This window comes from Thalassophryne amazonica, chromosome 9 (assembly GCF_902500255.1).
Source record: "Thalassophryne amazonica chromosome 9, fThaAma1.1, whole genome shotgun sequence".
NCBI classification, from domain to species: Eukaryota; Metazoa; Chordata; class Actinopteri; order Batrachoidiformes; family Batrachoididae; genus Thalassophryne; species Thalassophryne amazonica.
Genome location: NC_047111.1, coordinates 78025664 through 78053245, shown reverse-complemented (window position 1 = coordinate 78053245; position 27582 = coordinate 78025664). Strand labels below are relative to the sequence as shown.

At 40.7% G+C, this 27582-nt stretch overlaps 1 protein-coding gene across 1 annotated transcript in view; it reads left to right on the top strand.

Annotated features, from left to right (window-relative positions):
* LOC117517452 (adhesion G-protein coupled receptor G2-like) overlaps positions 1-27582 on the top strand; it is a 49638-nt gene that overhangs the window by 18221 nt on the left and 3835 nt on the right. Inside the window, exons 6-29 of the mRNA XM_034178469.1 lie at positions 2168-2201; positions 2288-2325; positions 2406-2536; positions 2617-2704; positions 2785-2828; positions 6874-6921; positions 7022-7089; positions 9996-10039; positions 10159-10198; positions 11719-11753; positions 11853-11971; positions 17567-17687; positions 17806-18062; positions 19334-19544; positions 19627-19783; positions 20763-20927; positions 21052-21177; positions 22972-23017; positions 23105-23208; positions 23287-23411; positions 24535-24906; positions 25025-25308; positions 26866-26967; positions 27121-27273. Coding sequence (XP_034034360.1) covers positions 2168-2201; positions 2288-2325; positions 2406-2536; positions 2617-2704; positions 2785-2828; positions 6874-6921; positions 7022-7089; positions 9996-10039; positions 10159-10198; positions 11719-11753; positions 11853-11971; positions 17567-17687; positions 17806-18062; positions 19334-19544; positions 19627-19783; positions 20763-20927; positions 21052-21177; positions 22972-23017; positions 23105-23208; positions 23287-23411; positions 24535-24906; positions 25025-25308; positions 26866-26967; positions 27121-27273 — 2912 coding nt within the window. The remainder of the gene's footprint in view (positions 1-2167; positions 2202-2287; positions 2326-2405; positions 2537-2616; positions 2705-2784; positions 2829-6873; positions 6922-7021; positions 7090-9995; positions 10040-10158; positions 10199-11718; positions 11754-11852; positions 11972-17566; positions 17688-17805; positions 18063-19333; positions 19545-19626; positions 19784-20762; positions 20928-21051; positions 21178-22971; positions 23018-23104; positions 23209-23286; positions 23412-24534; positions 24907-25024; positions 25309-26865; positions 26968-27120; positions 27274-27582) is intronic.

Below are 27582 nucleotides of genomic sequence, written 5' to 3'. Positions count from 1 at the left end.
TAAGTCATTTATTAGCAATTGGAGCGGGCTGCAGCCTCAACTTTACCTAAATTCTGGGTCATTTAGTAAAGTTTAGGGCTAGTGGCCGGCAATAACCTTAGTATTTCTCTGTTTTTCTTGTTGTTTAATGCTGGCAAATTATACAGTATTTTTGTCTTTCTGATGCCTGATTCTGTTTTTCTCTCTGTTTAAGGTGCAGCTCCATCCAGAGATGGGAGCTGTATTCATGTTGGCGATCCTCCTGTCCTGTGCGCCAATAGCATTTCTTGTATATTCGTCCATGAATTGTTCTGTGAATTGTTCTGTAATTTATGTACAACCCCTGGCAAAAATTATGGAATCACCGGCCTCGGAGGATGTTCATTCAGTTGTTTAATTTTGTAGAAAAAAAGCAGATCACAGACATGACACAAAACTAAAGTCATTTCAAATGTCAACTTTCTGGCTTTAAGAAACACTATAAGAAATCAAGAAAAAAAGATTGTGGCAGTAACGGTTACTTTTTAGACCAAGCAGAGGAAAAAAATATGGACTCACTCAATTCTGAGGAATAAATTATGGAATCACCCTGTAAATTTTCATCCCCAAAACTAACACCTGCATCAAATCACATCTGCTTGTTAGTCTGCATCTAAAAAGGAGTGATCACACCTTGGAGAGCTGTTGCACCAAGTGGACTGACATGAATCATGGCTCCAACACGAGAGATGTCAATTGAAACAAAGGAGAGGATTATCAAACTCTTAAAAGAGGGTAAATCATCACGCAATGTTACAAAAGATGTTGGTTGTTCACAGTCAGCTGTGTCTAAACTCTGGACCAAATACAAACAACATGGGAAGGTTGTTAAAGGCAAACATACTGGTAGACCAAGGAAGACATCAAAGCGTCAAGACAGAAAACTTAAAGCAATATGTCTCAAAAATCGAAAATGCACAACAAAACAAATGAGGAACGAATGGGAGGAAACTGGAGTCAACATCTGTGACTGAACTGTAAGAAACCGCCTAAAGGAAATGGGATTTACATACAGAAAAGCTAAATGAAAGCCATCATTAACACCTAAACAGAAAAAAACAAGGTTACAATGGGCTAAAGAAAAGCAATCGTGGACTGTGGATGACTGGATGAAAGTCATATTCAGTGATGAATCTCAAATCTGCATTGGGCAAGGTGATGATGCTGGAACTTTTGTTTGGTGCCTTTCCAATGAGATTTATAAAGATGACTGCCTGAAGAGAACATGTAAATTTCCACAGTCATTGATGATATGGGGCTGCATGTCAGGTAAAGGCACTGGGGAGATGGCTGTCATGACATCATCAATAAATGCACAAGTTTACGTTGATATTTTCGACACTTTTCTGATGTTTGAGGATGATGAAATCATTTTTCAAGAAGATAATGCATCTTGCCATAGAGCAAAAACTGTGAAAACATTCCTTGCAAAAAGACACATAGGGTCAATTTCATGACATAGGGTCAATGTCAACGAGCAGATGTGATTTGATGCAGGTGTTAGTTTTGGGGAAGGAAATTTACAGGGTGATTCCATAATTTATTCCTCAGAATTGAGTCCATATTTTTTTCCTCTGCTTGGTCTAAAAAAGTAACCGTTACTGACTGCCACAATCTTTTTTTCTTGATTTCTTATAGTGTTTCTTAAAGCCAGAAAGTTGGCATTTGAAATGACTTTAGTTTTGTGTCATGTCTGTGATCTGCTTTTTTTCTACAAAATTAAACAACAGAATGAACATCCTCCGAGGCCGGTGATTCCATAATTTTTGCCAGGGGTTGTATGTAGCATGCCCCAAGCAGATGGTCACCCCTTTGAGTCGGGTCTGCTTGAGGTTTCTTCCTCAGAGGGAGTTTTTCCTTACCACTGTTGCTCTGGGGGTTGGTAAGGTTAGACCTTACCTGTGTGAAGCGCTTTGAGGCAACTCTGTTGTGATTTGGCGCTATATAAATGAAAATAAACTGAATTGAATTGAAAATTGAAAGTAGCTAGCAGCCTTGCACAATGCCAAAATGTTGTGTACCATAAACCCTTTTAATAACACTGCGTGACTTTTTCTGCAAAGATTCACAAAAGAACAAATGATTTTCTCTGTCAGATTTATTCATTATTTATTAATTAAATAATTACTATGTCATCTTTTATCTTCAGTGGGACCAAAACAATGGATATTGACCTGTTTCAAGTAAGCAAGATTTAAATATATTTCCTGTTATTTCCATTTTATTGTAAGGCTCCTGTGAATTAAGGCTGTTGCGTGTCTTTTAACAGGGAATCGAAGTTTCATGTGCCAAAAAAATTGCAATAAAGTAAGGGAAATGTCAAACTATTGTTAATAAACTGAAACCTGCATTTTCTCTAGGGTACTGACACTGTTATAATATTTCAGAAAAACGACATGTGTCATAACACTGAAGGTAAAACAGAGTGTACACCCATGTTGCATTCTCCGTGCTCTCTGTGTGAGAGGAAAAAATTCCTCAGACATCCATGCCGTTGGACAGAAAGTTGAAAGAGTGGGTAAGTGATGCATACTTTGAACTATGCAGTGACCAGTACAATGTGTTTCAATAATTCAAGGAGCACCCTAATCATTTCAGGGGAGATGGTTTCTCAAAATAACAGCACGGAGTGCCGCGATGTTCATCAAAATACCTGCATTTCTACGGGTCACATCGGTGCAGCATGGTGAGCTGTCTGGTGTGTACAGTGTGTGTTACGTTGTGCAGTTATTACTGTTTGATTATATGTGGTTTTTCATGATACAGTGAAAACTCTACGTACATGATCATGAACTCGACTCGTTGTGAAGGTAAGCTCAGAATGCTTCTCTTATACATCTTCAAAGCACCACATTTTGATTGATCTGAATTCAAAGTGCTCCTTTTTTTTTTTACCTCCACCAACAAAACTGGTCAGCAATTATGTTTTCACCCCAGTTTTGTTTGTTTGTTTTTTGTTTGTTTGTCTGTTTGTGAACAGACTGTAACCCACAATTTTTCATATATTGTTATGAATTTTTTACTGAAGATTCATATCATGATAGGCAAGCACTGATTAAATTTTCAAGGCCATAGGTCAAAAGGCAAAGTTGGAAAAATCCCTATCCTTTAACATTGAAAGAATTTTCAAAAATTCATTACTCTGCCAATAAAGATCAGAGTTCTTATGTACTTGACAGTATTGTGTAGGACGGTATCCTTTATCACATGACAAAGTTTGATCTGGAGCTGATCCGCATTACAGATTTTGTGGCCATTTAAATTTAACATTGAAACCCCCGATTAATGTATATTTTACATTATATCTTACTCAAACATGCCCCAAATCACTCTCATATTTTAAAGTGAGGTGCAGACACTCACTATCACCTGACAAAGTTTTATCTGGATCTGGTCCAGATTGGGGATTTTATGACATGTGAATTTAATTTAATTTGGTGTACATTTTGCGTTATATCTCTATCAAAAGTGCCTCAAACACTCTCATTTGTAACAATGAGGTACAAACTGGCACCTCTCAATGACAGGCCAAGTTTGAGCCACATCTGATCCGTTTTGCAGATTTAACGGATATTTGATTTTAATATTGAAAAGCCCCTTTGATCTAAATATTGTATTATGGTGGAGGCTTGTGCTCTATGAGTGTGGTGCTCTAGTTTTATTGTAGTAATGAATATAATAATAAAGTGTCAGTAGGTGATGAAGTCTTTTTTTTATTAAATATATGCTTTGATAGAACAGACTCAAGGAACACATCATATTAAAAACAATAGTGGAGTGGCACAAAGAAGAATTTCATCCAACAAAACAGATAATCTAGGCTTGGATTTTCCATGTGCCTTCTGGCAAATTTTAGTGTGTCTTTCAAATCTTAAAAAAAAAAAATCCTCCTCTATTGCACTTCATCATGAAGCTGTATGCAAAATGAAAAACATGCACTATGCACAATTTCTCCAGTTGCAGCCGATGAAGCCAATAACTTCTTAAGGGTTGTCTAGGTGCTGGGTGTCTTTCCTCACTAGTCTCCGTCTTGCACATTCACTCAGTTTGGAAGAACTGCCTCCTCCAGACAGATTTGCCACATTGCACCATTCTGTTTGTATTTCTTAATAACCGAGGTAAATCAAGTCCAAGACATAATCAGTGACTTAGAAAAGTTCATGTAAGCATCCCCTAATTTGTCTGAAGAAAACTGGCTGTAAAAGTGATGATTTAGTTGTGTTACACTAAAGGGTGCAATTACTTAGGCAACCCATCAATTTGACTTTTATATTGTTATTTTATTCATGTCATGTTGTTGAGATTAGTTTTCACTGAGTTTAAAGAGCATCATTTTTGAAAAGCCTGATTTTATTTTATTTTTTAAATTATCGTCATATTTTTTTAAGTATTCACAGTGCTTCACATTTTCCATGTTTTATGTTACAGCTTGTTCCAAAATTTATGAAATTCTTTTTTTTCCTCAAAATTCTACACACAATACCCCATAATGGCAATGTGAAAAACGTTTTGAGAATTTTGGAGATTTAGCACTTTGAGTATCTGATGCAGATGGAAAAGTGCTATATAAATGCAGTCCATTTACCATTTATTAAAAGAATAAATAAATATAAGAAACCACATGTACATCATCACAGCCTTTGACATGAATCTCAAAACTGAGCTTAGGTCCATCCTGTTTCCACTGATCATCCTTGAGTTTTGTTTTAGGCATTATGCACACATTTCTTTATTTACTTTGTATTTCATTGCATTTGCATGAGGCAGAACAATCTACACACCACTGAATAATGGTGCTACTGTGATCACATTCTGCCTCTGCACACACCGACATGCCATGGCCAGCCTGTGTGTGCAAACATCACAAGTACAGTGCATCCAAAAAGTGTTCACAGCGCTTCACTTTTTCCACATTTTGTGTTACAGCCTTTTTCCAAAATGGATGAAATTCACTTTTTTCCCTCAAAATGCTACACACAGTGCCCCATAATGACAATGTGACAGTCTGTTTTTTTTTTTTCTTTAGATTTTTGCAAGTTTATTAAAAATAAAACTAAGAAATCACATGTACGTACTGTAAGTATTCAGAGCCTTTGGCATGAGGCTCAAAATTGAGCTCAGGTGTATCCTGTTGCCACTGATCATCCTTGAGATGTTTCTACAGCTTAATTGGAGTCCACTTGGGCTAAATTCAGTTGATCAGACATGATTTGGAAAGGCACACACCTGTCTACATATAAGGTCCCACAGTTGACAGTGTATGTCAGAGAACAAACCAAGCATGAAGTCAAAGGAATTGTCTGTAGATGGCTGAGACAGAAGGGTAAAGAAACATTTCTGCTGCTTTGAAGGCCCAATGAGCACAGTGGCCTACATCATCCATAAATGGAAGAAATTGGGATCCACCAGAAGTCTTCCTAGATCTGGCCGTCCGTCTAAACTGAGGGATCAGGGAAAGGGCCTCAGTCAGGGAGGTGACTCTGTCAGAGGTCCAGCATTCCTCTGTGGGAAGAGGAGAACCTTCCAGAAGGGCAACCACCTCTGCAGGAATCCCCCAATCAGGCCTGTTTGCTAGACTGGCCAGACTGAAGCCATTCCATCATAAAAGGCACATGGCAACCTGCCTGGAGTTTGCCAAAAGGCACCTGCAGGACTCTCAGACCATAAGAAACAAAATTCTCTGGTCTGATGAGACAAAGATTGAACTCTTTGCTGTGAAGACCAGGCATGTTTGGAGGAAACCAGTCACCATCCCTACAGTGAAGCATGGTAGTAGCAGCATCATGCTGTGGGGATGTTTTTCAGTGGAAGGAACTGGAAGACTAGTCAGGATTGAGGGAAAGATGAATGCAGCAATGTACAGAGACATCCTGGATGAAAACCTGCTCCAGAGTGCTCTTGACCTCAAACTGGGGCAACGTTTCATCTTTCAGCAGGACAATGACCCTAAACAGACAGCCAAGTTATCAACTGAGTGGCTTCAGGACAACTCTGTGAATATCCTTGAGTGACCCAGCAAGAGTCCAGACCTGAATCCGATTGAACATTTCTGGAGAGATCTGAAAATGGCTGTACACTGACGCTCCCCATCCAACCTGATGGAGCTTGAGAGGTGCTGCAAAGAGGAATGGACAAAACTGCCCAAAGATAGGTGCACCAAGCTTGTGACATCATATTCAAGAAGACTTGAGGCTGTAATTGCTGCCAATGGTGCATCAACAAAGTATCAAGCGAAGGCTGTGAATAATTACGTACACGTGATTTCTTAGTTTTTTTTTTTTTTAGAAATTTGCAAAAAAATTCAAAACAACTTTTTCATTCTGTCATTATAGGGTGTTGTGAATAGAATTTTAAGGGGGAAAAATTATTTACTCCATTTTGGAATAAGGCTGTAACATAACAAAATGTGGAAAAAGTGAAGCACTGTGAATACTTTGTGGATGCACTGTAGCTTAAGGGTTCACATGCTTTTTCTTGCCACTGTATTTACTCTGTCTTTTGTTGTTTTGTAACACTGTCAAAAGACTGAACAAAAATGAAGATTAATCAGTGGTTTGCTCCACTATACACTGTATTCTGGTTGCAAGTGCAGGCTAACAAGTTTAAGAACCCTCATTTTTGTTAAATGGAGGATCATACTGTACATATTGTTTATCACAAGAGAAGCCATGCGACCATGAATCCGTGTCGCCAAAGAAGCGAAAATGTGAAGGGAAACAAAATTGTGGCTGGCGACAACATAATGCAATCTGCAACCTCGCCACTAGATGACACTAAATCCTATATACTGTAGCTTTGAGACAAAATGTGTTACTGATGGTTCTGCACATTCAAATAATCTGAACTTTATTTCAGATAATAAGGAAGCCAAGTGCACCTGTTCTGCTTACTGCAATCAAAGTGGTTAGTGTGATTTACTCAAACAAAGGCCATATTATTATTATGTTAACATGTATGTAAAAAATGTGAAGACCATTTCATGACTATGTTTCTGTGCCATCAGATGCATTCTATGCTTTTCAAATTCAATCAGAAGCTCCCACAATAAATGTTACATATATCTACTCCCTGGTGAGTCCCTGTGTGCATTTTACACACAGATACCAAATATTTTAGGATCTGTTTGTTGCGGGTGTGTCTGTGGGTTGTGTCTGTATGTATTTTGGATTTTCCTGTGTCCTGTGTATCTTCCCTTTGCCTCCCGTGTGGGCCCCTATGGTGTTCTGTCATTGTTTGTATTTTATGTCTGGGTGTTATGTATGTTCTATTCATCCATCAGTCGTGTGGGTCCAGTGTGTATGTCTGTTCCCGTGGTTCCTGTCTGTATCTTATGTCATTAGGTTGTGTATACCCTCCTCATCCATGTGGGTCCCGCGTGTGTGTGTCTGTGTGCACGCCCCTGGGTCGGGTCTGCCTGTGTATGTGTGAATGTGTGTTTGCTTTTCTGGTTCGTGTTTGAGTCATATAAGTGTCTCTGTCATGTCTATGTGTGTGTGTGTGTGTGTGTGTGTGTGTGTGTGTGTGTGTGTGTGTGTGTGTGTGTTTGTTGTTCATGGTGTGCGCACTCCTGTGTGTGTTTCATTCCATGTGTCGAGATTGCTGGGTGTGTATTCCTTCCGTCGTTGTGTTCCTGTTATGTCTTTATGATTCCTCCACTCACACTTCTCTGGTCTTTATGATGCATGCTCTTCAGTTCTCCTTGTATTTCTGAGGTTTGTCTTTTCCTGATCTCACGCCATCCCATGTTGAGCTCCATGTGTATTTGCTGCATACATCTATTGGCTTAGTTTTCAAGTTTTGCTCTGATTTTTGATTTATGTTTTTGTCATTTATCACTTTCTGTGTTGTCTTTTAGTTCCATGTTTGTTTTTGCATTTGTTGTGTACTTCATGTTTTTGGTTTTACGTCTCCTGGTGTCTTCACTTGGTTCCCTGTTTCCATTCCTGTTTAATTGTTGCACCTGCTGTCAATCAGTTCAGTTAGTTTAGAAGCCACATCTTTTTCTTTGTCAGTTGTCAATCTGTTGAGTTTGTTACGGTCATTTGTCTGTCTTGTCCCTGATCACAGGTTGTAAGTATCATCTCTGTCTTTGTACTCCACTGTGCCCCTGCCTCCCAGGCCCAGTTTCATAAAACAGTCTAATCTTTTAGTCTACTAAACTTACTTAGTCGACTATAATTAGTTGCCCAACATTAGCCATTGTATCACCGTTTCACATCAACGGCTAAACGTATAGATAATCCATCTTATGATAGTCAATGATTTTCACGGGCATAGCGGCCTTGCAAGTGCCATTGCCAAGAAACATCTCCAGTGTGCAAGAGTTTTATTTACTTCCGGGGTCGTTGCCATGAACTATCCAGCCTTTGTTTCGTTAGCTGGCTTTATTAACATTTATGGACACATATGACCTACAGAACATGCTTAACTCTTAGCCTAGCAGTTCTTCTTCTACATTCTACAGCACTTCCGTCAAGCCTTTTTGTGCACACAGTGCTGCTCAGCGTAACAGCGATGCCCAGTGATTAATATGGGAACTGTCACAAACACATCACATGACAGTCATTTGCTACAACTATGGCCAAAAGCACAGGAAGCTCTCCTTTTGGAGGAATATGAGAAACACAGGAGTGCTCTTGAACGTTCCATCAAGTGGTGGTACATGATAGCTGCCATTTTTGAGGTAAGACACCGAAGTTGTCAGCTAAAATAATATGAGCCTTCTCAGTAGCAGGCTAAAATCTTTAGCCGGGTAACGCAAAACTTTATCCGACTAAGTGCTTTGTGCAACAACTAGCGTCAAAAGATTAATCGACTAAGTGAGTTTACTCAACTAAACAAGGTTTGACTGCTTTATGAAACTGGGCCAAGATTGTTCAGTCTGCTCCTGGATCCTCTCTTTTTGTTCTCCGCCTTGTCTCCAGGGCTAAACCTTTTTGTATGCTCGCCCATCACTTTATGTTAGTTTGTTTGTCACATTGGATCATTAAAGCACTGTGGGTTTTGTCAGGTTTTGGCCCCATTATGGTCCCTGTTATCATTTTTCCCCTTTCACTGTGTTATATTGTAGTCAGTTTTCAGTTTATCATTTATTCTCCGTGTTCTGTGTTTAGGATTGTTATTTTGTAGTTTATGGTTCTTGGTCTTATTTCGGTCATGTCTTAGTTGTCACTGTGTGTATTATCTGTTATTCTGTAGTCACTGATTGTACTATCTGTTGATTTCAACCATTAGTATCTCGTTCACTTACTCACTTGCACCTGCCTGTCTCATCTTTGTCTCTGTCTGCCTCATTCATACACTCATTCTCTTGCACCTGCCTGTTTCATCTTTGTCTCTGTCTGCCACATTCACTCACTCTCTCTTTCACCTCTCTTCCCGCTTCTTGGATTCACCTGACCATGCCTCCCCTTCCTGAACATTCCCTAACACCTGCGTCTTGTTTCCCTAATTACTGCACCTGTGCTATTTAAACCCTTCACTTTTTCCACTCCCCTTCCAGTTCGTTGATCTCTGTATCCTCATTCAAGCCTTTTCTCATAGTCTTGTTTTGCCATGCTGTGCTTTGACCTTGCTTTGTTTTACGGACCTTGCCTTTTGCTTCAGCCCATGTAACTGTGTCTCTCCGTGCCATTGTATCCAGCCTGTTTTCTGACCACACCTTTGCCTCATACTTATTTGTACCTATGCTACGCTGCCTGCCTTCCTGTGAACCGAACCTTGGACTGTTTATACTATAAAGTCTTTTTCTTATCTCCAGCACCAGACCTTTTACGAGTCTGCAAATTGTGTCCTCCCACTTCCTGTGTCATGCATCCACGTTCCATAACAGGTTTTGCGTCTTCACCTTTGTATCGTTGGTGCCTGCTTTTGGGGTTCAATCTGACTCTGCTCCAGCATGAATCATAACACAGTTTATGTAATTTTTATCTATTAAAGTCTGATGCATCAAATTATAATCTTCTTCATTTTCACAGATTTCACATCTAAAACAACCACCAACCTGTTCTCCAAGTGCACTGTAAGCTGTGGAGTTTTTACAACAAATTCAGATTCTCCTGAATGTCCACATTAATTTTTCTTTATGTTTCTGGACCCATAAGGGTTAATTACGTTTGTCAATCAAATATTCCTTTACAGAGTTTCATGTCCGCTCTCCACAGTTGCTTCTGAATACAAGGTAATCATTTGCTTCAACATTTAGACTTTTTTGCTGCAACATCATGGTCATAAATTATAACACAGATCAAAATACAGAAAATACAGTATAATAAGATAAAAAGTACTAAAGCCTGGGTCCCACTGAATAATAAGCCATGAATAATGAGCCATGCATGGGTGTGTCAGCGATTATTCGAAGAATGACCCACGTTTTTATCTCTCTGTACCCCGCATGTGCCATGTAGCAGCCTCTAGTGAGCCACTACCGACCTGTCATTAGAGCCTCAAATGGCTTGCATCAGCCACGCTAAGCCACGTAGTGCCATGATAGCGCCATGATAACGCAATGTTGGCGCACGTTTAGGCATGGGTTTGGTCCAAATCTCCAGCCCTCCCACACCTGGTCCCTTTAAAGTGTAGGTTTTCAATTCACAGCAGCATTTAAAGATGTCACATTTTTTAAACGCAGTCCAAAAATAGACGCTCCAGTACAGGCCCACAGTTGTGCAATGTGCACCAGGCTGCTGTCCACCTGTAATGCACCAGACCAGCTGGAACCGAACCAAGGGTTCCTGGATAGCCACCTCTGTGCTCCTCGCTGGCGCCATGGCTCACTGGCTTTATTTCTTCTGCAGCTTTAAACTCACACACCGTGATCCCACTTTCAACTTTGTGTTCGTCCGTTTATTTCTGCAAAATCGCTCTTTTGCGTGCACGGTGCCATTCTGCATACACAATGAGGTGGCTGCTTTAATTATATACACCTGCTGCCGCAACTCATGTGGATCACTTTCAAAAAAAAATATTTATTTCTTCTGCAGCTTACAAGTCACCATGATACAACTTTTAACTTTGTGTTATGTCTTCAAAATCGGTCTTTTGCGCACTCTCCTTCTGTGTTGCTGCACAGTTGTGCTATGTTTTTCGCGACGTCACAGGAGTTATTTCTTCGGCGGCTTTAAACACACAGCCACTTTCACGCAGTCATCCAAATTTTAAGTTTGTGTTCATCCATTATTGACTGGTCACTCTTTTGTGAGCTGGTGTTCTGCCTAAATGCTCCTTTGGAGCGTGATGAGTCACTGCATCAGTGCGCAATGCACACACAGTGGAGCTCATGTGATCCATTAACAAGTTATTAAATAAACCACAGACATACTTTTATAGCTAGGAACTGTTTTATCAAGCTATAAAAACATTAAAAATAGTTCCCTTAAGCTGTTCAAAATACATATTCCACATGGAGCAAGAAAGAGAGAAACAAAAAGCGTCCAGATGAAACAGTCCTCAGTGATTCCAGAAGCGATTAGAGGTGTTTTCAGCATCCAAGGTTTGGTAGAAAATTATTAATCTGCTACAAAATAATTATTTTATATACAGCGTCCAGCACACAGAGCAGGTGGAATTGTGTGTGCAAGAGGGCAGCCGCTCCAAAAATAGCCTCTCAGGTCCTGCGTAGCTGTCAGGCACATGGATAATGAGGTTTTTAGCAGCCTTGTAAGCACCACGCATTTGAATAAACTTTACATTTCCTTGCAGGATGCCCACGTTGACTGTGGAAGTGCTTCATCAAAGTGAGTGTGACCATCATAGACATAATTTCCACAAGCATCTTTTCTTCATAGATGGTGTGTTTGTACACTAAAACAAACCAAAAGCTGTCGTGTTCAAAGGTGCAGAGTGATTCTCCACTTCAGCCAAGAGCTTCCAATTTGTGTTGTGTCAGCAGCCGTCAACATTGTGCTTCAGCCTATGAATGACATCACCTTTATTCAACCTGTGACTCGCGCAGGTGAGTGCAGTCGCATTTTGTCCATTCATGCATGCAACATACAGAAATGTACAAAAGATTTAGGCACATTTATTGCACTGAAAACTTTATACATATATACACACATATATATATACGAGGTATCTTATAAAACTAACTGGCAGTTTTATAAAAAAAAAAAAAACTATATGGATTTGATTGACATGCGATTACACCAATCATGCTTGAACCCTCGAGCGCATGCGTGCGTTTTTTCACGCGTGTCGGTGATGTCATTTCCCTGTGGGCAGGCCTTAAGTGAGATGTGGTCCCGCCCTCTCGGCTGAATTCCTTTGTTTCACACGCTGCTCGAGATGGTGCGCGTTGCTTTATCAAACTTTTTTCTGGACCTGTGAGGAATATCCGAGTGGACACTATTCAAGAAATTCAGCTGGTTTTCGGTGAAAAGTTTAACAGCTGATGAGAGATTATGGGGTGTTTCTGTCGCTGTAAGGACTTCCCACGGAGCGGGACGTCCTGCAGTGCTTCCAGGCGCCGTCGTCGGCCTGTTTCAAGCTGAAATCATCCTAATTTAAGGCTCTGTTGACCCAGGACGTCGTGAGAGAACAGAGAAGATTCAGAAGAGGCCGGCATGAGGAGTTTATGTGGACATTCCACTGTTTAAGGACATTTTGTAATGAAAGACGTGCGCGCAAATTCGCCGAGTCGTTTCCGTGACGACTCGGTGAATCTGTGTGCGCCACGACAGGAAAAACACCTCCGTGTTGAAAACCATTTGTAAAATTCAGGCGGCTTTTGATGGCTTTCAACAAGTGAGTAACTGAGAAATTGTTTAACAGCTTGGGCATGTTCCAACTTGTCCGTTAAGGTTTCCAACGGAGGTGTTTTTCCTGTCGCAACCCCCCGCGGTCGGGTCCGGCCCAACATGCGACTCTGCCCGCATGTTCTTTCATTACAAAATGTCCGTTAACAGTGGAATGTCCGAATAAACTCCTCATGCCGACTTCTTCTGAAAGTTCTCTGACGACTTACTGGGTCAACAGAGCTTGAAATGTGGAAGTTTTCAACTTGAAACGGCGAGACGCTGCCGCCTCGAAGCGCAGATCGCCGTCAGGTGCCGTGGGCCGTCCTTACGGCAACACTACCAGACCAAAATCTCTCATCAGCCGTTAAAATTTTTACCGAAAACCAGCTGAATTTATCGAATGGTGTCCACTCAGTTGTGCCTTACAGTTTTGAAAAAATTTTGATCAAACAAAGCAGCAGTCTCTGAGCCATTCCTAAACAATGAAAAAACGACGAGAGGGTGGGCGACTCCTCACTCAAAGACTGCCCACAGGCGAATGACGTAACCGACAGGCGTGATAAAACTCTTGCATGCCCACGAGGGTTCAAGCATGTCTGATGTAATCACACGTGATTCAAATCCATATGGTTTTTGAAAAAAATAATAAGGTCGGATACTTTTCTAATAGACCTCGTATATACACACATATACACACATATATGAACATTTCGTTATTTGCGTTGGGATAAAATTACTGTGCACCGCATTGTGTTTTGTTTTTTGTCAGTTTGTTTATGTCGTGCAACATGTGGAGCCAGACCTCCTTCAATACTTTGTTCATTTTGTTTGTTTTATTTTTGGGCAAATGGCGGCATCTCATGAAACCTCACTCTCTACAGATTTGAAATCATTGTTCGCAGTGTCACTATTCGGTGGCCAGCTCATACATGAAATTTTACACTAATTCATATAAAACACCAATTTCTAAGTTGGCGGCAATCTTTGTGTAAACTCAAATGTGCACTGATTTTATCTGGGGACAGCGATTCAACACAAACGCATATGACTACATTTTTACTTGCAAGTTCATGTTTCGGAAGAAAAAGGTAAATGAACCAATTCCATTTATGGTTGCAGTTTCTGAATGGAATCATCCGTTCACTCACTCTATAGTACAGCAAATAACAGAATACGTACAGAGGAATCCTGCAAATGGTGAAACAAGCACCAAATTCAGCTCAATTACTCCTTAGACATTACTCTTTTGAAAAAAAAAAACGGATTGGCCACTTGACTTTTCATTTGGCAGCCAGGTAGGGGTCAACTGAAGAATTATGCAGGGGTCAAAATTAAAAGATGCTCCAATCATATTGACTATACCACATTATTTTTCTGATCATAAATATTCCAACAAGGTATAGTTTGGACTATCTGTGATCTGTGACTGAATATTATCAGGTAAAAACAGCAAGAAAGGTGACAAAGGCCAATTTCAGCTTGTACCAGGGTAAAAAGTTAAAGTTGCTCTAATTTTGGTAAGAACTGATGCAATACACACACACACATACACACACATATATATATGGGCGAAGACGACAAAGAAGAGGAGAAGAACGCTTCCACAAACAGTGGGAGAAGAAGAAATCTAGAAGGGCGGAAATGAGAGTGGCGACTTTGAATGTTGGTAGTATGACTGGTAAAGGGAGAGAGCTGGCTGATATGATGGAGAGGAGAAAGGTAGACATATTGTGTGTGCAAGAGACCAAGTGGAAGGGAAGTAAGAGCTGGAGCATCGGTGGTGGTTACAAGTTGTTGAAGAGAAATGGTGTTGGGGTCATTTTAAAGGAAGAGTATGTTAAAAGTGTGTTGGAGGTTAAACGAGTGTCTGACAGGGTGATGAGTGTGAAGTTGGAAATTGAAGGGGTGATGATGAATATCATCAGTGCATATGCCCCACAGGTAGGTTGTGAGATGAAGGAGAAAGAAGATTTCTGCAGTGTATTAGATGAGGTGGTGGAGAGTGTGCCCAAGCATGAAAGAGTGATAGGAGCAGACTTCAATGGGCATGTTGGTGAAGGGCACAGAGGTGATGAGGAAGTAATGGGTAGATATGGTATCAAGGATAGGAATGGGGGAGGACAGATGGTAGTTGATTTTGCAAAAAGGATGGAAATGGCTGTGGTCAATACCTACTTTAAGAAAAGGGAGGAGCAAAGGGTAACATAAGAGTGGAGGAAGGTGCACATAGGTGGACTACATTCTTTATAGGAGATGTAAGCTAAAAAAAATCAGAGACTGTAAGGTGGTGGCAGGAGAGAGTGTCATTAGACAGCATAGGATGGTTGTTTGTAGGATGACTTTAGAGGTAAAGAAGAAGAAGAGCGTGAGAGCTCAACAAAGGATCAGATGGTGGAAGCTGAAGGAGGAAGACTGTTGTGGGAAATTTAGCGAGCAGGTGAGAGAAGCACTGGTTGGAGGGGAAGTAATTTTGGACAACTGGAAAAGTACTGCAGATGTGGTGAAGGAGACAGCTAGGACAGTACTGGGTATGACATCTGGACAGTGGAAGGAAGACAAGGAGACTTGGTGGTGGAATGAAGAGGTCCAGGAAAGCATAAGGAGAAAGAGGTTGGCGAAAATGTTTTGGGATAGTTGGCGAGATGAAGAAAGTAGACAGGAGTACAAGGAGATGTGGTGTAAGGCGAAAAGAGAAGTGGCAAAAGCGAAGGAAAAGGCATATTGCGAGCTGTACAAGAAGTTGAATAGTAAGGAAGGAGAAAAGGACTTGTACCGATTGGCCAGACAAAGGGACAGAGCTGGAAAGGATGTGCAGCAGGTTAGGGTGGTAAAAGATGTACATGGTAATGTGCTGACAAGTGAGGACTGTATGCTGAGAAGGTGGAGGGAATATTTTGAAGAGCTGATGAATGAAGAAAATAAGTGAGAGAAAAGGCTGGATGAAGTGGTGAGAGTAAATCAGGAAGTACAAGAGATTAGTAAGGAAGAAGTGAGGGCTGCTATGAAGAGGATGAAGAGTGGAAAGGCAGTTGGTCCAGATGACATTCCAGTGGAGGCATGGAAATGTTTAGGAGAGATGGCAGTAGAGTTTCTAACCAGATTGTTTAATAAAATCTTGGAAAGTGAGAGGATGCCTGAGGAGTGGAGATGAAGTGTGCTGGTTCCTATTTTCAAGAACAAGGGTGATGTGCAGAGCTGCAGTAAAGTAAAGTTGATCAACCACAGCATGAAGTTATGGGAAAGAGTAGTAGAACTAGGCTTAGAAAACAGGTGAAGATCTGTGAGCAGCAATATGGTTTCATGCCGAGAAAGAGCACTACAGATGCAATGTTTGCTCTGAGAATACTGTTGGAGAAGTACATTGAGAGTACATTGTGTGTTTGTGGACTTAGAAAAAGCTTATGATAGGGTGCCAAGAAAAGAGCTGTGACATTGTATGAGGAAGTCTAGAGTGGCAGAGAAGTATGTTAGGGTAGTGCAGGACATGTACAAGAATAGTGTGACAGTGGTGAGATGCGCAGTCGGAATGACAGACTCATTCAAGGTGGAGGTGGGATTACACTAAGGATCAGCTCTGAGTCCTTTCTTGTTTGCAGTAGTGATGGACAGGTTGACAGATGAGATCAGACAGGAGTCCCCATGGACTATGATGTTTGCAGATGACATTGTGATCTGTAGTGAGAGTAGAGAGCAAGTTGAGTCTAGTCTGGAGAGGTGGAGATATGCTCTGGAGAGAAGAGGAATGAAAGTCAGTAGAAGCAAGACTGAGTACATGTGTGTGAATGGGAATAGTGGAATAGTGCAGTTACAAGGAGTAGAAGTGGTGAAAGTAGATGAGTTTAAATATTTGGGGTCAACTGTTCAAAGTAATGGAGAGTGTGGTAGAGGTGAAGAAGAGAGTGCAGGCAGGGTGGAGTAGATGGAGAAAGGTGGCAGGAGTGATTTGTGACCGAAGAATATCAGCAAGAGTGAAGGGAAAAGTTTATAAGACAGTAGTGAGACCAGCTATGTTGTACGGTTTAGAGACGGTGGCACTAACAAAAAGACAGGAGGCGGAGCTGGAGGTGGCAGAGCTGAAGATGTTGAGATTCTCTTTGTGAGTGGCAAGAATGGACAAGATTATGAATGAACATATCAGAGGGACAGCTCAGGTGGGACGGTTTGGAGACAAAGTCAGAGAGGTTTGGACATGTGCATTTGAGGGACCCAGGGTATATAGGGAGAAGGACGCTGTGGATGGAGCCACCAGGCAGGAGGAGAAGAGGGAGGCCAAAAGAGGAGGTTTATGTGCTGAGGGAGGACATGCAGGTGGTTGGTGTGACAAAGGAAGATACAGAGGACAGGGTGAGATGGAAACGTTTGATCTGCTGTGGAGACCCCTAACGGGAACAGCCGAAAGACGAAGATGTGTGTGTGTGTGTGTGTGTGTGTGTGTGTGTGTGTGTGTGTGTGTGTGTGTGTGTGTGTGTGTGTGTGTGTGTGTGTGTGTGTGTGTGTGTATACACACTTTTCTTTCAGTTTCTTTACAAAATTTAAACTACTAAATTACATGAAATATTTAAAGAATTTTCTGTAATTGTTGTTTTTAATAGATAAATTTGGTTTATTTAAAAAGAAAACCACACTTAATTTTTTTGTTGGCATAGGAATACTTTTGATTTTTCTGATGAAGACATTTTAAAAAATCCCAGCATATTTTCATCTATATTCTGAGGTGCCTAAAATATTTCCAGTGCTGTCATATGTATGTTTAACATGCATCTATGCCTTATAAAAATACCTAATTTGTGTTTTGTTTTTATATTAAATAGCAATTTGTGGAAATTCTAATGTCACTGAAAAGCCGCTGCTGTCACCACTGACATGGGTCACTACATCCATGAAGCCTTCTAACATCTGTACAACAATCACACAGTCTAACATCACCAGCTGGTTTGTACAACAAAATCCATTTCCTGTGTGGACTTAAAAATGAATTAAATTAATTATTTAAATTAATTTAAATTAAAATATGACATGATTTAATTTTCGCTCCTTTGTTTTGCTGCAGTCACAATAGACAGAATGTGTGCTTACTACTGGATGAGAAGTGCGATCAGATCCACTTTTGCACATCCAGACCAAACGTGACAACTGTACGGCAAAATGTCACTTTGTCCATCACACTGAATGCAACAGCTGAGGAGTACACAACCACCGCTGCCACAACAACAACAAATACCTCCACAACCGATTCTCCTCCTGTTTCAGCCCTCACCAAAACAACACCCGTCAACAGTACAACTGAACCAGCAACCAGTGTGACAGGTGCGTTATCATCTCAGCTCTACAGCACACTGTAAAACCTGAGCACGAACTTCAACTCAGACAGGTTCAGGAAACAGATCACAACAAACCCTTTAACTTAACGACAATAATTCAACCATCAAAGCTCATAATGTATGTATACAATAAACAGTGGCCTAAGTGACCATCTGGACCATGCGATTAGCAACAAAGCCTCACAAATCACATACAAATAAAAGACCAACTCAACATGTTCCTGCCTGAACAAGGCCAGACATGTCACACTGTGCCAATTTAATATACCGTAATATAAAACCAAGGGATATAGTGTCTTTGTGGCTTCTAGAGAGATTTGAACACCATACTTCTCATTCAGGAAACCAATGGTCTCCTGGGTTAGCCTAATGCTAGCAGGAATGCATTTTCAATCTGAATTCCACCTCGCTACATAGTTCCCCACCACATTTTGACCTCACAGCCACAGGTGCATAAAGAACATTTGTCTGTAACTACATGGTGACCTGCCACAGCTGGTCAACAACAGCAGTTTGTAACTGAATGATGTGTTGTATATTTCATATATCTTTATGGCTTATGGTGGGACCCGAACACAAGACTTCCTGTTCACGATTCCAGTGCTTTAACAGGTCAGTCAAAGGGGAATCCCCACTAGCCTAGCTAGTAGGAACATGTCTTAAAAGATGCCAACATAACCTACAATAGGAATACACTGGACCTCACCTGTAGATCTCACAATCCTTTATTTCAGCACTGAAAATTGAGTAGGGTTGGGGGGTGTTTATTTGTTTGTGTGTTTATTCGAGGGGGAGGGTTAGTTATTGATGGAAATTTTGCAGATCCACTCAATCAAGCTGAGAGGTGATTAAATTGTTACTTACTTTCTTGGTGGCAGTGGGCCAAGCAGCTTATCCCACACTTCCCTATCCTCAGCTAAGTCCTGTAACGCTTTCTGGGGGATAAGTAGTTCCCAAGCCAGTTGGGAAATATAATCACGCCACCATGTCCTGGGTTTTCCTCAGGGTCTTCTCCTAGTTGTACGTTCCTCGAAGACTTCCCTGCGGAGTCGACCATTCACATTGTGTATTTACAGTCCTTCATCACTACTCAACCAAGTATATGTTACTTAATTCAAATCATTTTTGATGATTGAATTATTTAAGTTAATTGATTTAAGATCACTGGTTTCCACAGACTGTTTGAGTTGGACTAATTTATCAGGTTTTGTAGACTGCAGTGTGTCAAACATCGCATTTTGGAATTGTTGCCTACAGCTGAAAGCGTTGAAAGTCAAGCCTACATTCTGCTCACACTGAGCAAAGATGCATCACAGCTCAACTACAGCCAGGTGGAACAGCTGTTGTCTCAGCTGGAGAACCTGCTGTCGGGCCCCAACATCAGCCTGGCTCTGGGAAACATCTCTGTCAACATTGTTAGCAATCTGCAAAATGCTTCTGCTGACATCCTGGTCATCCTGTCCAGCAGGTCTCCTCCACCAAAATATTTTCACATGTTGTATATGCTCTTAATGATGACATGGTTATTAACGTGGCCTGTTTTGCATCAGGATCATAGGGATTGTAGATACTGTGGGATTGAAGCTGGTCCTTCCAGATGACACAGAGACCCTTCTATCCCCATCTGTAGCTCTGTCTGTGAAAAAGGCAAACGGCAGTGACTTTGAGGAAACAGTTTTTTTCATCTTAGACCCCACACATGTACAGGTATGACAAAAGTATTCCATTATTTTGAAATTAATACACATCACTAAGCCAGTAATGACATAACATTAATAGAATGCTCTCCTATGGCATATGGAAATAACTCACCTTAAGACACTAAAATATGTTTATGCATCATTAAATCAAAAACTAAAAATCATGTATAGTGTTGTAATTTTTTTTCTCTGAGCAGCGGTGAAAGTTTTTATGGAAATTACCAGATTTGAAGTATTGTCTTGGCTTGGTGCTTTTGACCATCTCATAGAAAACACTAACAACAGTTAGCGTTAGCATAAGCATTCACACACCACTTGTGGTGGCAATGATTAGGGTTTAATGGGAGGAGTGAATGGTTACCTATCCATTAGCATCAACACAAATTGTAGGATCAACCAGGTTGGTGTAACTGCTAACAATTAGCATCAACCAGTTAGCTTGAGCAGGTATGCTAAGACTAACTGCGCTGAACGGGTTCTTTAAAATACATCATGTCAGTCGAGTAAGAAGTAATTCACTGCTGAAATATTTTTTAAGTACTAATGGGAAGGGTTATTTGCAGTATTTGAATATGGCACTATTCCCTTACACTCTCTGATGACAATGGGATTGTTAAGTGCAAATACACAATAATAACATTCATCCCATTTTCGCCAAAATCCTAGCCGTGTTTTGTGACAGCTGGGACGACTATACTAAAAATCATTGTTTTTCATGTCATGGCAAGTTACTTTTAGTACATCAAGTATTAAAACTGTTTTTCTCACTGAAACTTTCCAGATTGTACATCTTGTGCACTTAATGTCCTTTTGACTTTAAGAAGCAGAAAATAACAAGTTATTGCAGTTCATCTATGCAAGAAATCCACTTTTGAAAACACTGAGGCGCCCACCCAATAAAAATAATAATAATAATAATAATAATAATAATTTCACTGTATCTGCTTCTCTCTCTGCGCCCATGTCCTCTATGTGTCCTGATGCAGGTCCGTGTGAACACCAGGAGGAGAAGGAGTTTAAGAACAGACTTCTTACACCCTCAAGGCTTCATCAAACTGCCCCGTACTCTCACACAGAACCTGCCGTCCCAACAACAGCAACAGGTCTCCAGAGTCCAGTTCAACTACTTCCAGGAGAGCTCAGTATTCCAGGTACATGGAAAATCACTCGTTACGCTCCAGAGCTGTTTCTGGCTTTGGAGTAAAGGTGTTTTTGTGAAGACCAGTAATGAAACACTGCCTTTATAAAAACCTGTTTCATGTGATGGTCATGCAGGACCCATCTTTGGGAGGTGATCTTAAACTGAACAGTGGAATCCTGGGAGCCAGTGCAACCAACCTGTCAATCAGAGAACTGCAAGACGACATTGAAATTTACCTGAGGAACACAGAGCCCATCCCAGTAAATCTATTTCATCCTACTTTTACAGTATATTTTACAGGCTTTGAGATTGATTGACTTTGCACCACAATAGTGAACACAATTAAGGTTCTAAAAATCTGCATTTATGAGGGCTGCCATTTGATATTACTGAAAAAAAAAATGGGAGAAAACTTCAAATGCAGACACTGACATTCCATAGTCTGTGGGGCTTAAAGGGGTCATTTTACATATGTTTTCAGCAAGTGAATATAGTTCACTGTGTCCTCAAAAAAGATGCCTGTGGCTCACCCAAACTTTTAGCCTAATCAGAATTTTGATCTACACATGGGACTAAGATGAAGCAGTTCCACAAGTCAGCTAAATTAAGAGTAACATAAAATTGGTTTAAAAAAATGTTTAATTAATAATAAGAAAAAAATCAGCACAAATTTCAGACAAATAAAGATCGCCCTGACTACTGCTAGAGGAAGAGGGAGACAGGTGTCTTACTTCAATTGAACTCTTTATTACCGAGTGAGTGCAATCACTGAAGGCACGTTAGCGAAACCTTAGATAATATATAACCTGAATCACACGGGGGGGGGGTTAACTAGCAACAGTTTCTCCAGTCATAACCTTTATTGATGATGTAATGACAGCCATCGCCCCAGTGCCTTTACCTGACATGCAGCCCCATATCATCAATGACTGTGGAAATTTACATGTTCTCTTCAGGCAGTCATCTTTATAAATCTCATTGGAACGGCACCAAACAAAAGTTCCAGCATCATCACCTTGCCCAATGCAGATTCGAGATTCATCACTGAATATGACTTTCATCCAGTCATCCACAGTCCACGATTGCTTTTCCTTAGCCCATTGTAACCTTGTTTTTTCTGTTTAGGTGTTAATGATGGCTTTCATTTAGCTTTTCTGTATGTAAATCCCATTTCCTTTAGGCGGTTTCTTACAGTTTGGTCACAGACATTGACTCCAGTTTCCTCCCATTCGTTCCTCATTTGTTTTGTTGTGCATTTTCGATTTTTGAGACATATTGCTTTAAGTTTTCTGTCTTGACGCTTTGATGTCTTCTTTGGTCTACCAGTATGTTTGCCTTTAACAACCTTCCCATGTTGTTTGTATTTGGTCCAGAGTTTAGACACAGCTGACTGTGAACAACCAACATCTTTTGCAACATTGCGTGATGATTTACCCTCTTTTAAGAGTTTGATAATCCTCTCCTTTGTTTCAATTGACATCTCTCGTGTTGGAGCCATGATTCATGTCAGTCCACTTGGTGCAACAGCTCTCCAAGGTGTGATCACTCCTTTTTAGATGCAGACTAACGAGCAGATCTGATTTGATGCAGGTGTTAGTTTTGGGAATAAAAATTTACAGGGTGATTCCATAATTTATTCCTCAGAATTGAGTGAGTACATTTTTTTTCCCTCTGCTTGGTCTAAAAAGTAACCGTTACTGACTGCCACAATTATTTTTCCTGATTTCTTATAGTGTTTCTTAAAGCCAGAAAGTTGTCATTTGAAATGACTTTAGTTTTGTGTCATGTCTGTGATCTGCTTTTTTTCTACAAAATTAAACAACTGAATGAACATCCTCCGAGGCCAGTGATTCCATAATTATTGCCAGGGGTTGTATTAAAGTTCATTTGAAATTTGAAAAGTCAAGTACATTTTTATATATATTTATGAAACAGGTGTTGCAGAATGCAAACACAAAACAATTTCAAAATAATTTACAAAATAAATAATGTGCAAAAAAAACAACAACAAAAAACAACCCTGACACACAGTTTTGTATTTTCTGAAATTACAGGATAATTTTGTGGCTCGATGTGTTTTCTGGGACTACACACTGAATGGTAAGTTCTGCATGTTTGTCAGACTGAAGGGAAGCTACATGAGGTCAGAAGGTCATGTGGCTAACCAGCCATGCTTTCTATTGGCAGATGGATTTGGTGGCTGGAACCAAAACGGTTGCTTTGTCAAAAACAGTGCAGTCGATGTGACAGTGTGTGGATGCAACCACCTGACTAGTTTTGCAATACTGCTGGTAAAAGCTGGAGGATTCCTTTATTTTTTTTTAAACTCATGTCATACTTTGTCTCATTCTTCCAATTTTTCCTCTCAGGATCTCTCCAGAAAGCCGATAACCAGCCGTGTCCAGGCTGACATCCTCACGTTTATTACATATATTGGCTGTGGAGTTTCTGCCATCTTCCTATCAGTCACGCTCCTCACCTACTTGGCCTTCGGGTGAGTAGTTAGAGCCAAAAGTGAAAACTAGAGTCTAAAACCATAAAAAATTATGAAAACATTTAGGGAAACACAACATGAAATCACTTCTATATTATGATTATATATTATGTTACAGTTGTAATATAATAAAAAAAAAAACACTATTTAGAGATTTAGATTCTACTTTCTTGTAGCATATAATCTAAATCCCTAAAGCAGGTGGGTGGCTACAAAGAAAACCTGCACCCTCTCGGCCCTTTCTGGAATCAATTTGAGACCTCTGCCCTAAAGAGTTAAATAAACCAGGTTGCCCATGAAATGTGTTTGATCAAAGTCCAAACAGAATGCTTTAGCAATGCATTGAACAGGAAGAGCTTCAAACAATATGCAATACCTTAAGTTTTTTTTTGTAATAATAATAATAATAATAATAATATAGTCTTTATTGTAATTGCACATACATACAACAAAATTTGTCCTTTGCCTTTAATCCATTCTAATTACACTTAGACACAATCCAACCACTAGGAGCAGTGGGCAGCCAAAGTTCAGCACCCAGGGACCAACTCCAAATGTACAGACACTGCCTCGGTCTGGGGCAGAGAAAGGAGCAGACCCTAATTAAGCATGTTTTTGAGTGTGGGAGGAAACTGGAGTGCCCAGAGGAAACCCACACAAGCATCGGGAGAACATACAACTCCACACAGAAAGGTGTGTGTGTGGTGTGTGTGTGGGGGGGGGGGCGATCCCACAACCTTCTTGCTGTGAGGCAACAGTGCTAGCCACTAACCCACCGTGCTGATATAACTTTTTTAACTATGTTAAGTATATTAAACAGAGTCAATCCACCTATTGTTATTGCTTGAATTAACTCAAAAAGTTGTCTTAACGTTTCCTTTATTACATCTTGTGACATGCAGTGCAGTAAAATACAACTGAAAATTGTGTTCCAATCTTACGCAAAGATTCTTTTCAAGAATCAGGTCTGGCTTTCAATGCAAAATCAGAAATGCGCAACAAACAAGACATAGAGGTGGAAGCAGTATTATGAACCACTTTTGAAATAGCAATCAATTATTTACAAGAGTCTGCCGAGGCACTTTTTAAAGTTTTGAAAAATTATTATTATTTTTAACTGTAGGAAGTTGCGTAAGGACGCTCCCTCTAAAATCCTGGTCCAGCTGTGCCTGGCTCTGCTGCTGCTCAATCTGGTCTTCCTCGTGGATTCGTGGCTGGCGCTGTATCCACAGGCGGTAGGACTCTGCATCTCCACCGCCTGGTTCCTTCACTACTTCCTGTTGGTTTCCTTCACCTGGATGGGACTTGAGGCTGTACATATGTACTTAGCTCTCATCAAAGTCTTCAACAGCTACATACCACATTACATGGTCAAGTTTTCGTTGGTCGGCTGGGGTGTGCCGCTCATTGTGGTCATTATCGTCATAGCCATCGACAAGGATAACTACGGGCTCCTGTCCTACGCCAGGTACCCTGACAGTTCCACCGGCGACTTGTGAGTGTATAACCCAAAAATCCATTGCAGAATCTTTTAAACATCCAATTAAAATGCAGTTCTCATTTCAGCTTGAATTGTTCCTCTTTGTTGTCTCCCTGGCCATCCTCTCTCACAGCTGCTGGCTGAAAAGTGACATTGCTTTCTATGTCGCAGTGGTGGCCTATTTTTGTATCATCTTCCTGTTCAACTTCATCATGTTTATTGTAGTATTGGTCCAACTTTGTCGGTTAAAGAAACACAATCCTCACAACACTCAGCATCGCACCATCATGCAGGATGCACGGAGTGTTGCAGGGATAACAGTCCTCTTGGGCCTCACCTGGGGTTTTGCCTTCTTCGCCTGGGGGCCCGTTAACCTGCCATTCATGTACCTGTTTGCCATCTTTAACTCTTTACAAGGTGAGTTGAGTCATATGACATTCTGTTAATGTGATTGAAATCCACACTGTTTATATGAGGTCAGCAATTAAGGAACACAACTCAGCCACATGGGGTGTACAAGCCCATGCATAATAAGTGCTTTACCCAAGAACAAGTAAATGACTAGGTTAGCATCAGGAAGGCTGTCTAGTGTAAATATTTGCTGAACCTAAGCCATATGTGGTGGACAAGTATGACAGAAGTATATCTGCAAGAGTGTAAGGGCACGGTACAACAGAGTACCAGGACCACCTATCATAAGGTGCAGTGGTGCCAACAAGAAGAGTAAAGGTGGAGCTCAAGCTGCTGCGATTTTCCTTGGGAGTGATGAGGATGGACAAGGTCAGGAATAAGCGTATCCTAGAAAGAGCGGAGGTAGGATGGTTTGGAGACAAAGTCAGAGAGCAGAGATTGTGAAGATGTGCAGAGAAGGTTATGCAGGGTATATAGGGAGAAGGATGCTGAGGATAGAGCCACCAGGCAGGAGGAGAAGAGGGAGGCCAAAGAGAATGTTTATGGATGTGGTGAGGGAGGACATGTAGATGATCGGTGTGACAGAAGATGCAGAGGACAGGACGAGATGAAGACAGATGATCTGCTGTAACGATGCCTAATGGGAGCAGCTGAAAAAAAAATGCAGAAGAAGCAATAAGGAACATTCATTGACACCCCAGCTGTACTGATGAGGGCTAAAATAATTTGATTTGGTCAAGAAGATTTAGGATTGAAAAAAAATACAATTTATTTGTAATCACTACTCCTCCTAGGATTCTTATTTGATCAGTCTGAACTTTTTACCATGCAAACTAGGCCCTGAGAGCGACAAACCAACGGAGCCAGCATTTCAAATTCCCATCCGCAATTTCCACATGAAGTACAAATAGCTTAAATAAAGTGAAAACTGCAACTCACTATACTTCTCAGGTTCTTATTAATAGACTTCAAGTAGTTTGTTTTGCAGATTTGTTGCCTTCCACCAAAAGATCAACTCATTAATGTTTTCAGGTGTCGGAGGTCATTGATACATGATTTTGGCACATGCACAGTTCTCTTTGAGCAAACGTAATTTATTCTGCACTCAATGAATGTGTTTCTGTGTTTGTTATTATCCACATAATCATCCTGTGATAGCATCTAGTTATTAAAGTGAGCTGATATATTTTGTAATTCTCTGTGTGTGCTTGGCCAGTTGGTAAACACTTTTTGGGTGCACACGAACTAATCAAATACAGGGAAATAACTATCATGTGCGGACATAAAATGCATTATAATGAATTGCAGTAATTGTGATTGCTGTCACAAAGATGAGCGTCTGTGTATTTTGTTCAAATGTGAGCATACGTATGACAGCATCATTTTGGTCAATCCCAAGAGGAGCACGGCGGTTCTTTAAATAGCAGAAACAACCTATGTGTCGATGAGGTTTTCTGCCCAACAGGTCAGTGTGTGTCATCAAATTGTCATCTATCCTTTGTAAGTGATGACTAGTAGGTATAAAAACACATCATTCAGTGCCCATCTGTCTTTTTCTCGCAGGTTTTTTTATATTTGTTTTCTACTGCGCGATGAAGGAAAATGTGAGGAGACAGTGGAGAACCTACCTGTGCTGTGGAAAACTGAGACTAGCAGAGAATTCTGGTAAAACTTTTGTTTATATATATATATACTCTCAGTCTGGATTGAAATCTGTCAGGAGTCACCTGCACAGTTTATGCTGTCATTCAGTGCAGTGTTTTTTGTCCCTACAAAGTAAGACATGAACACACTGTGCACTTGACAATTTTATTGCAGACTGGAGTCGTACCGCCACCCAGAAGACTGTGAGGCAGCTATCGGTGGTCAGACAAGCGTCACAGCTGTCCTGGACCAAACACTTGTCCAGCTCCTCGTCTTTTCTAGTCAGTGACTCTGCAGAGTCAGTGACGAGTCAGATTACCGGTGTTGGTAAGTGAACGCTCTCCCTCTCACGTGTGGACGCTTTATCTTTTGACGAAGCCACACAAATTCATACCCTGTATATTGCAGTGGGTGAATGAACATGAATCCAAACCACAGAGGCCATTATGAGAACTAGAGTCCACAGTCCCCATGCTGCCTACTTACAGCGAATGTCCCTTCATGGACAGCGACATGACACATCCTAACTGTGCAAACTATTGACAGAGTGCCCAGATGTGACATGTTTCTCATGCATTTACAATGTGGATGTAAACATGCAAGTGAACACACGCGGAAAAAAGCTTGCAAACTACA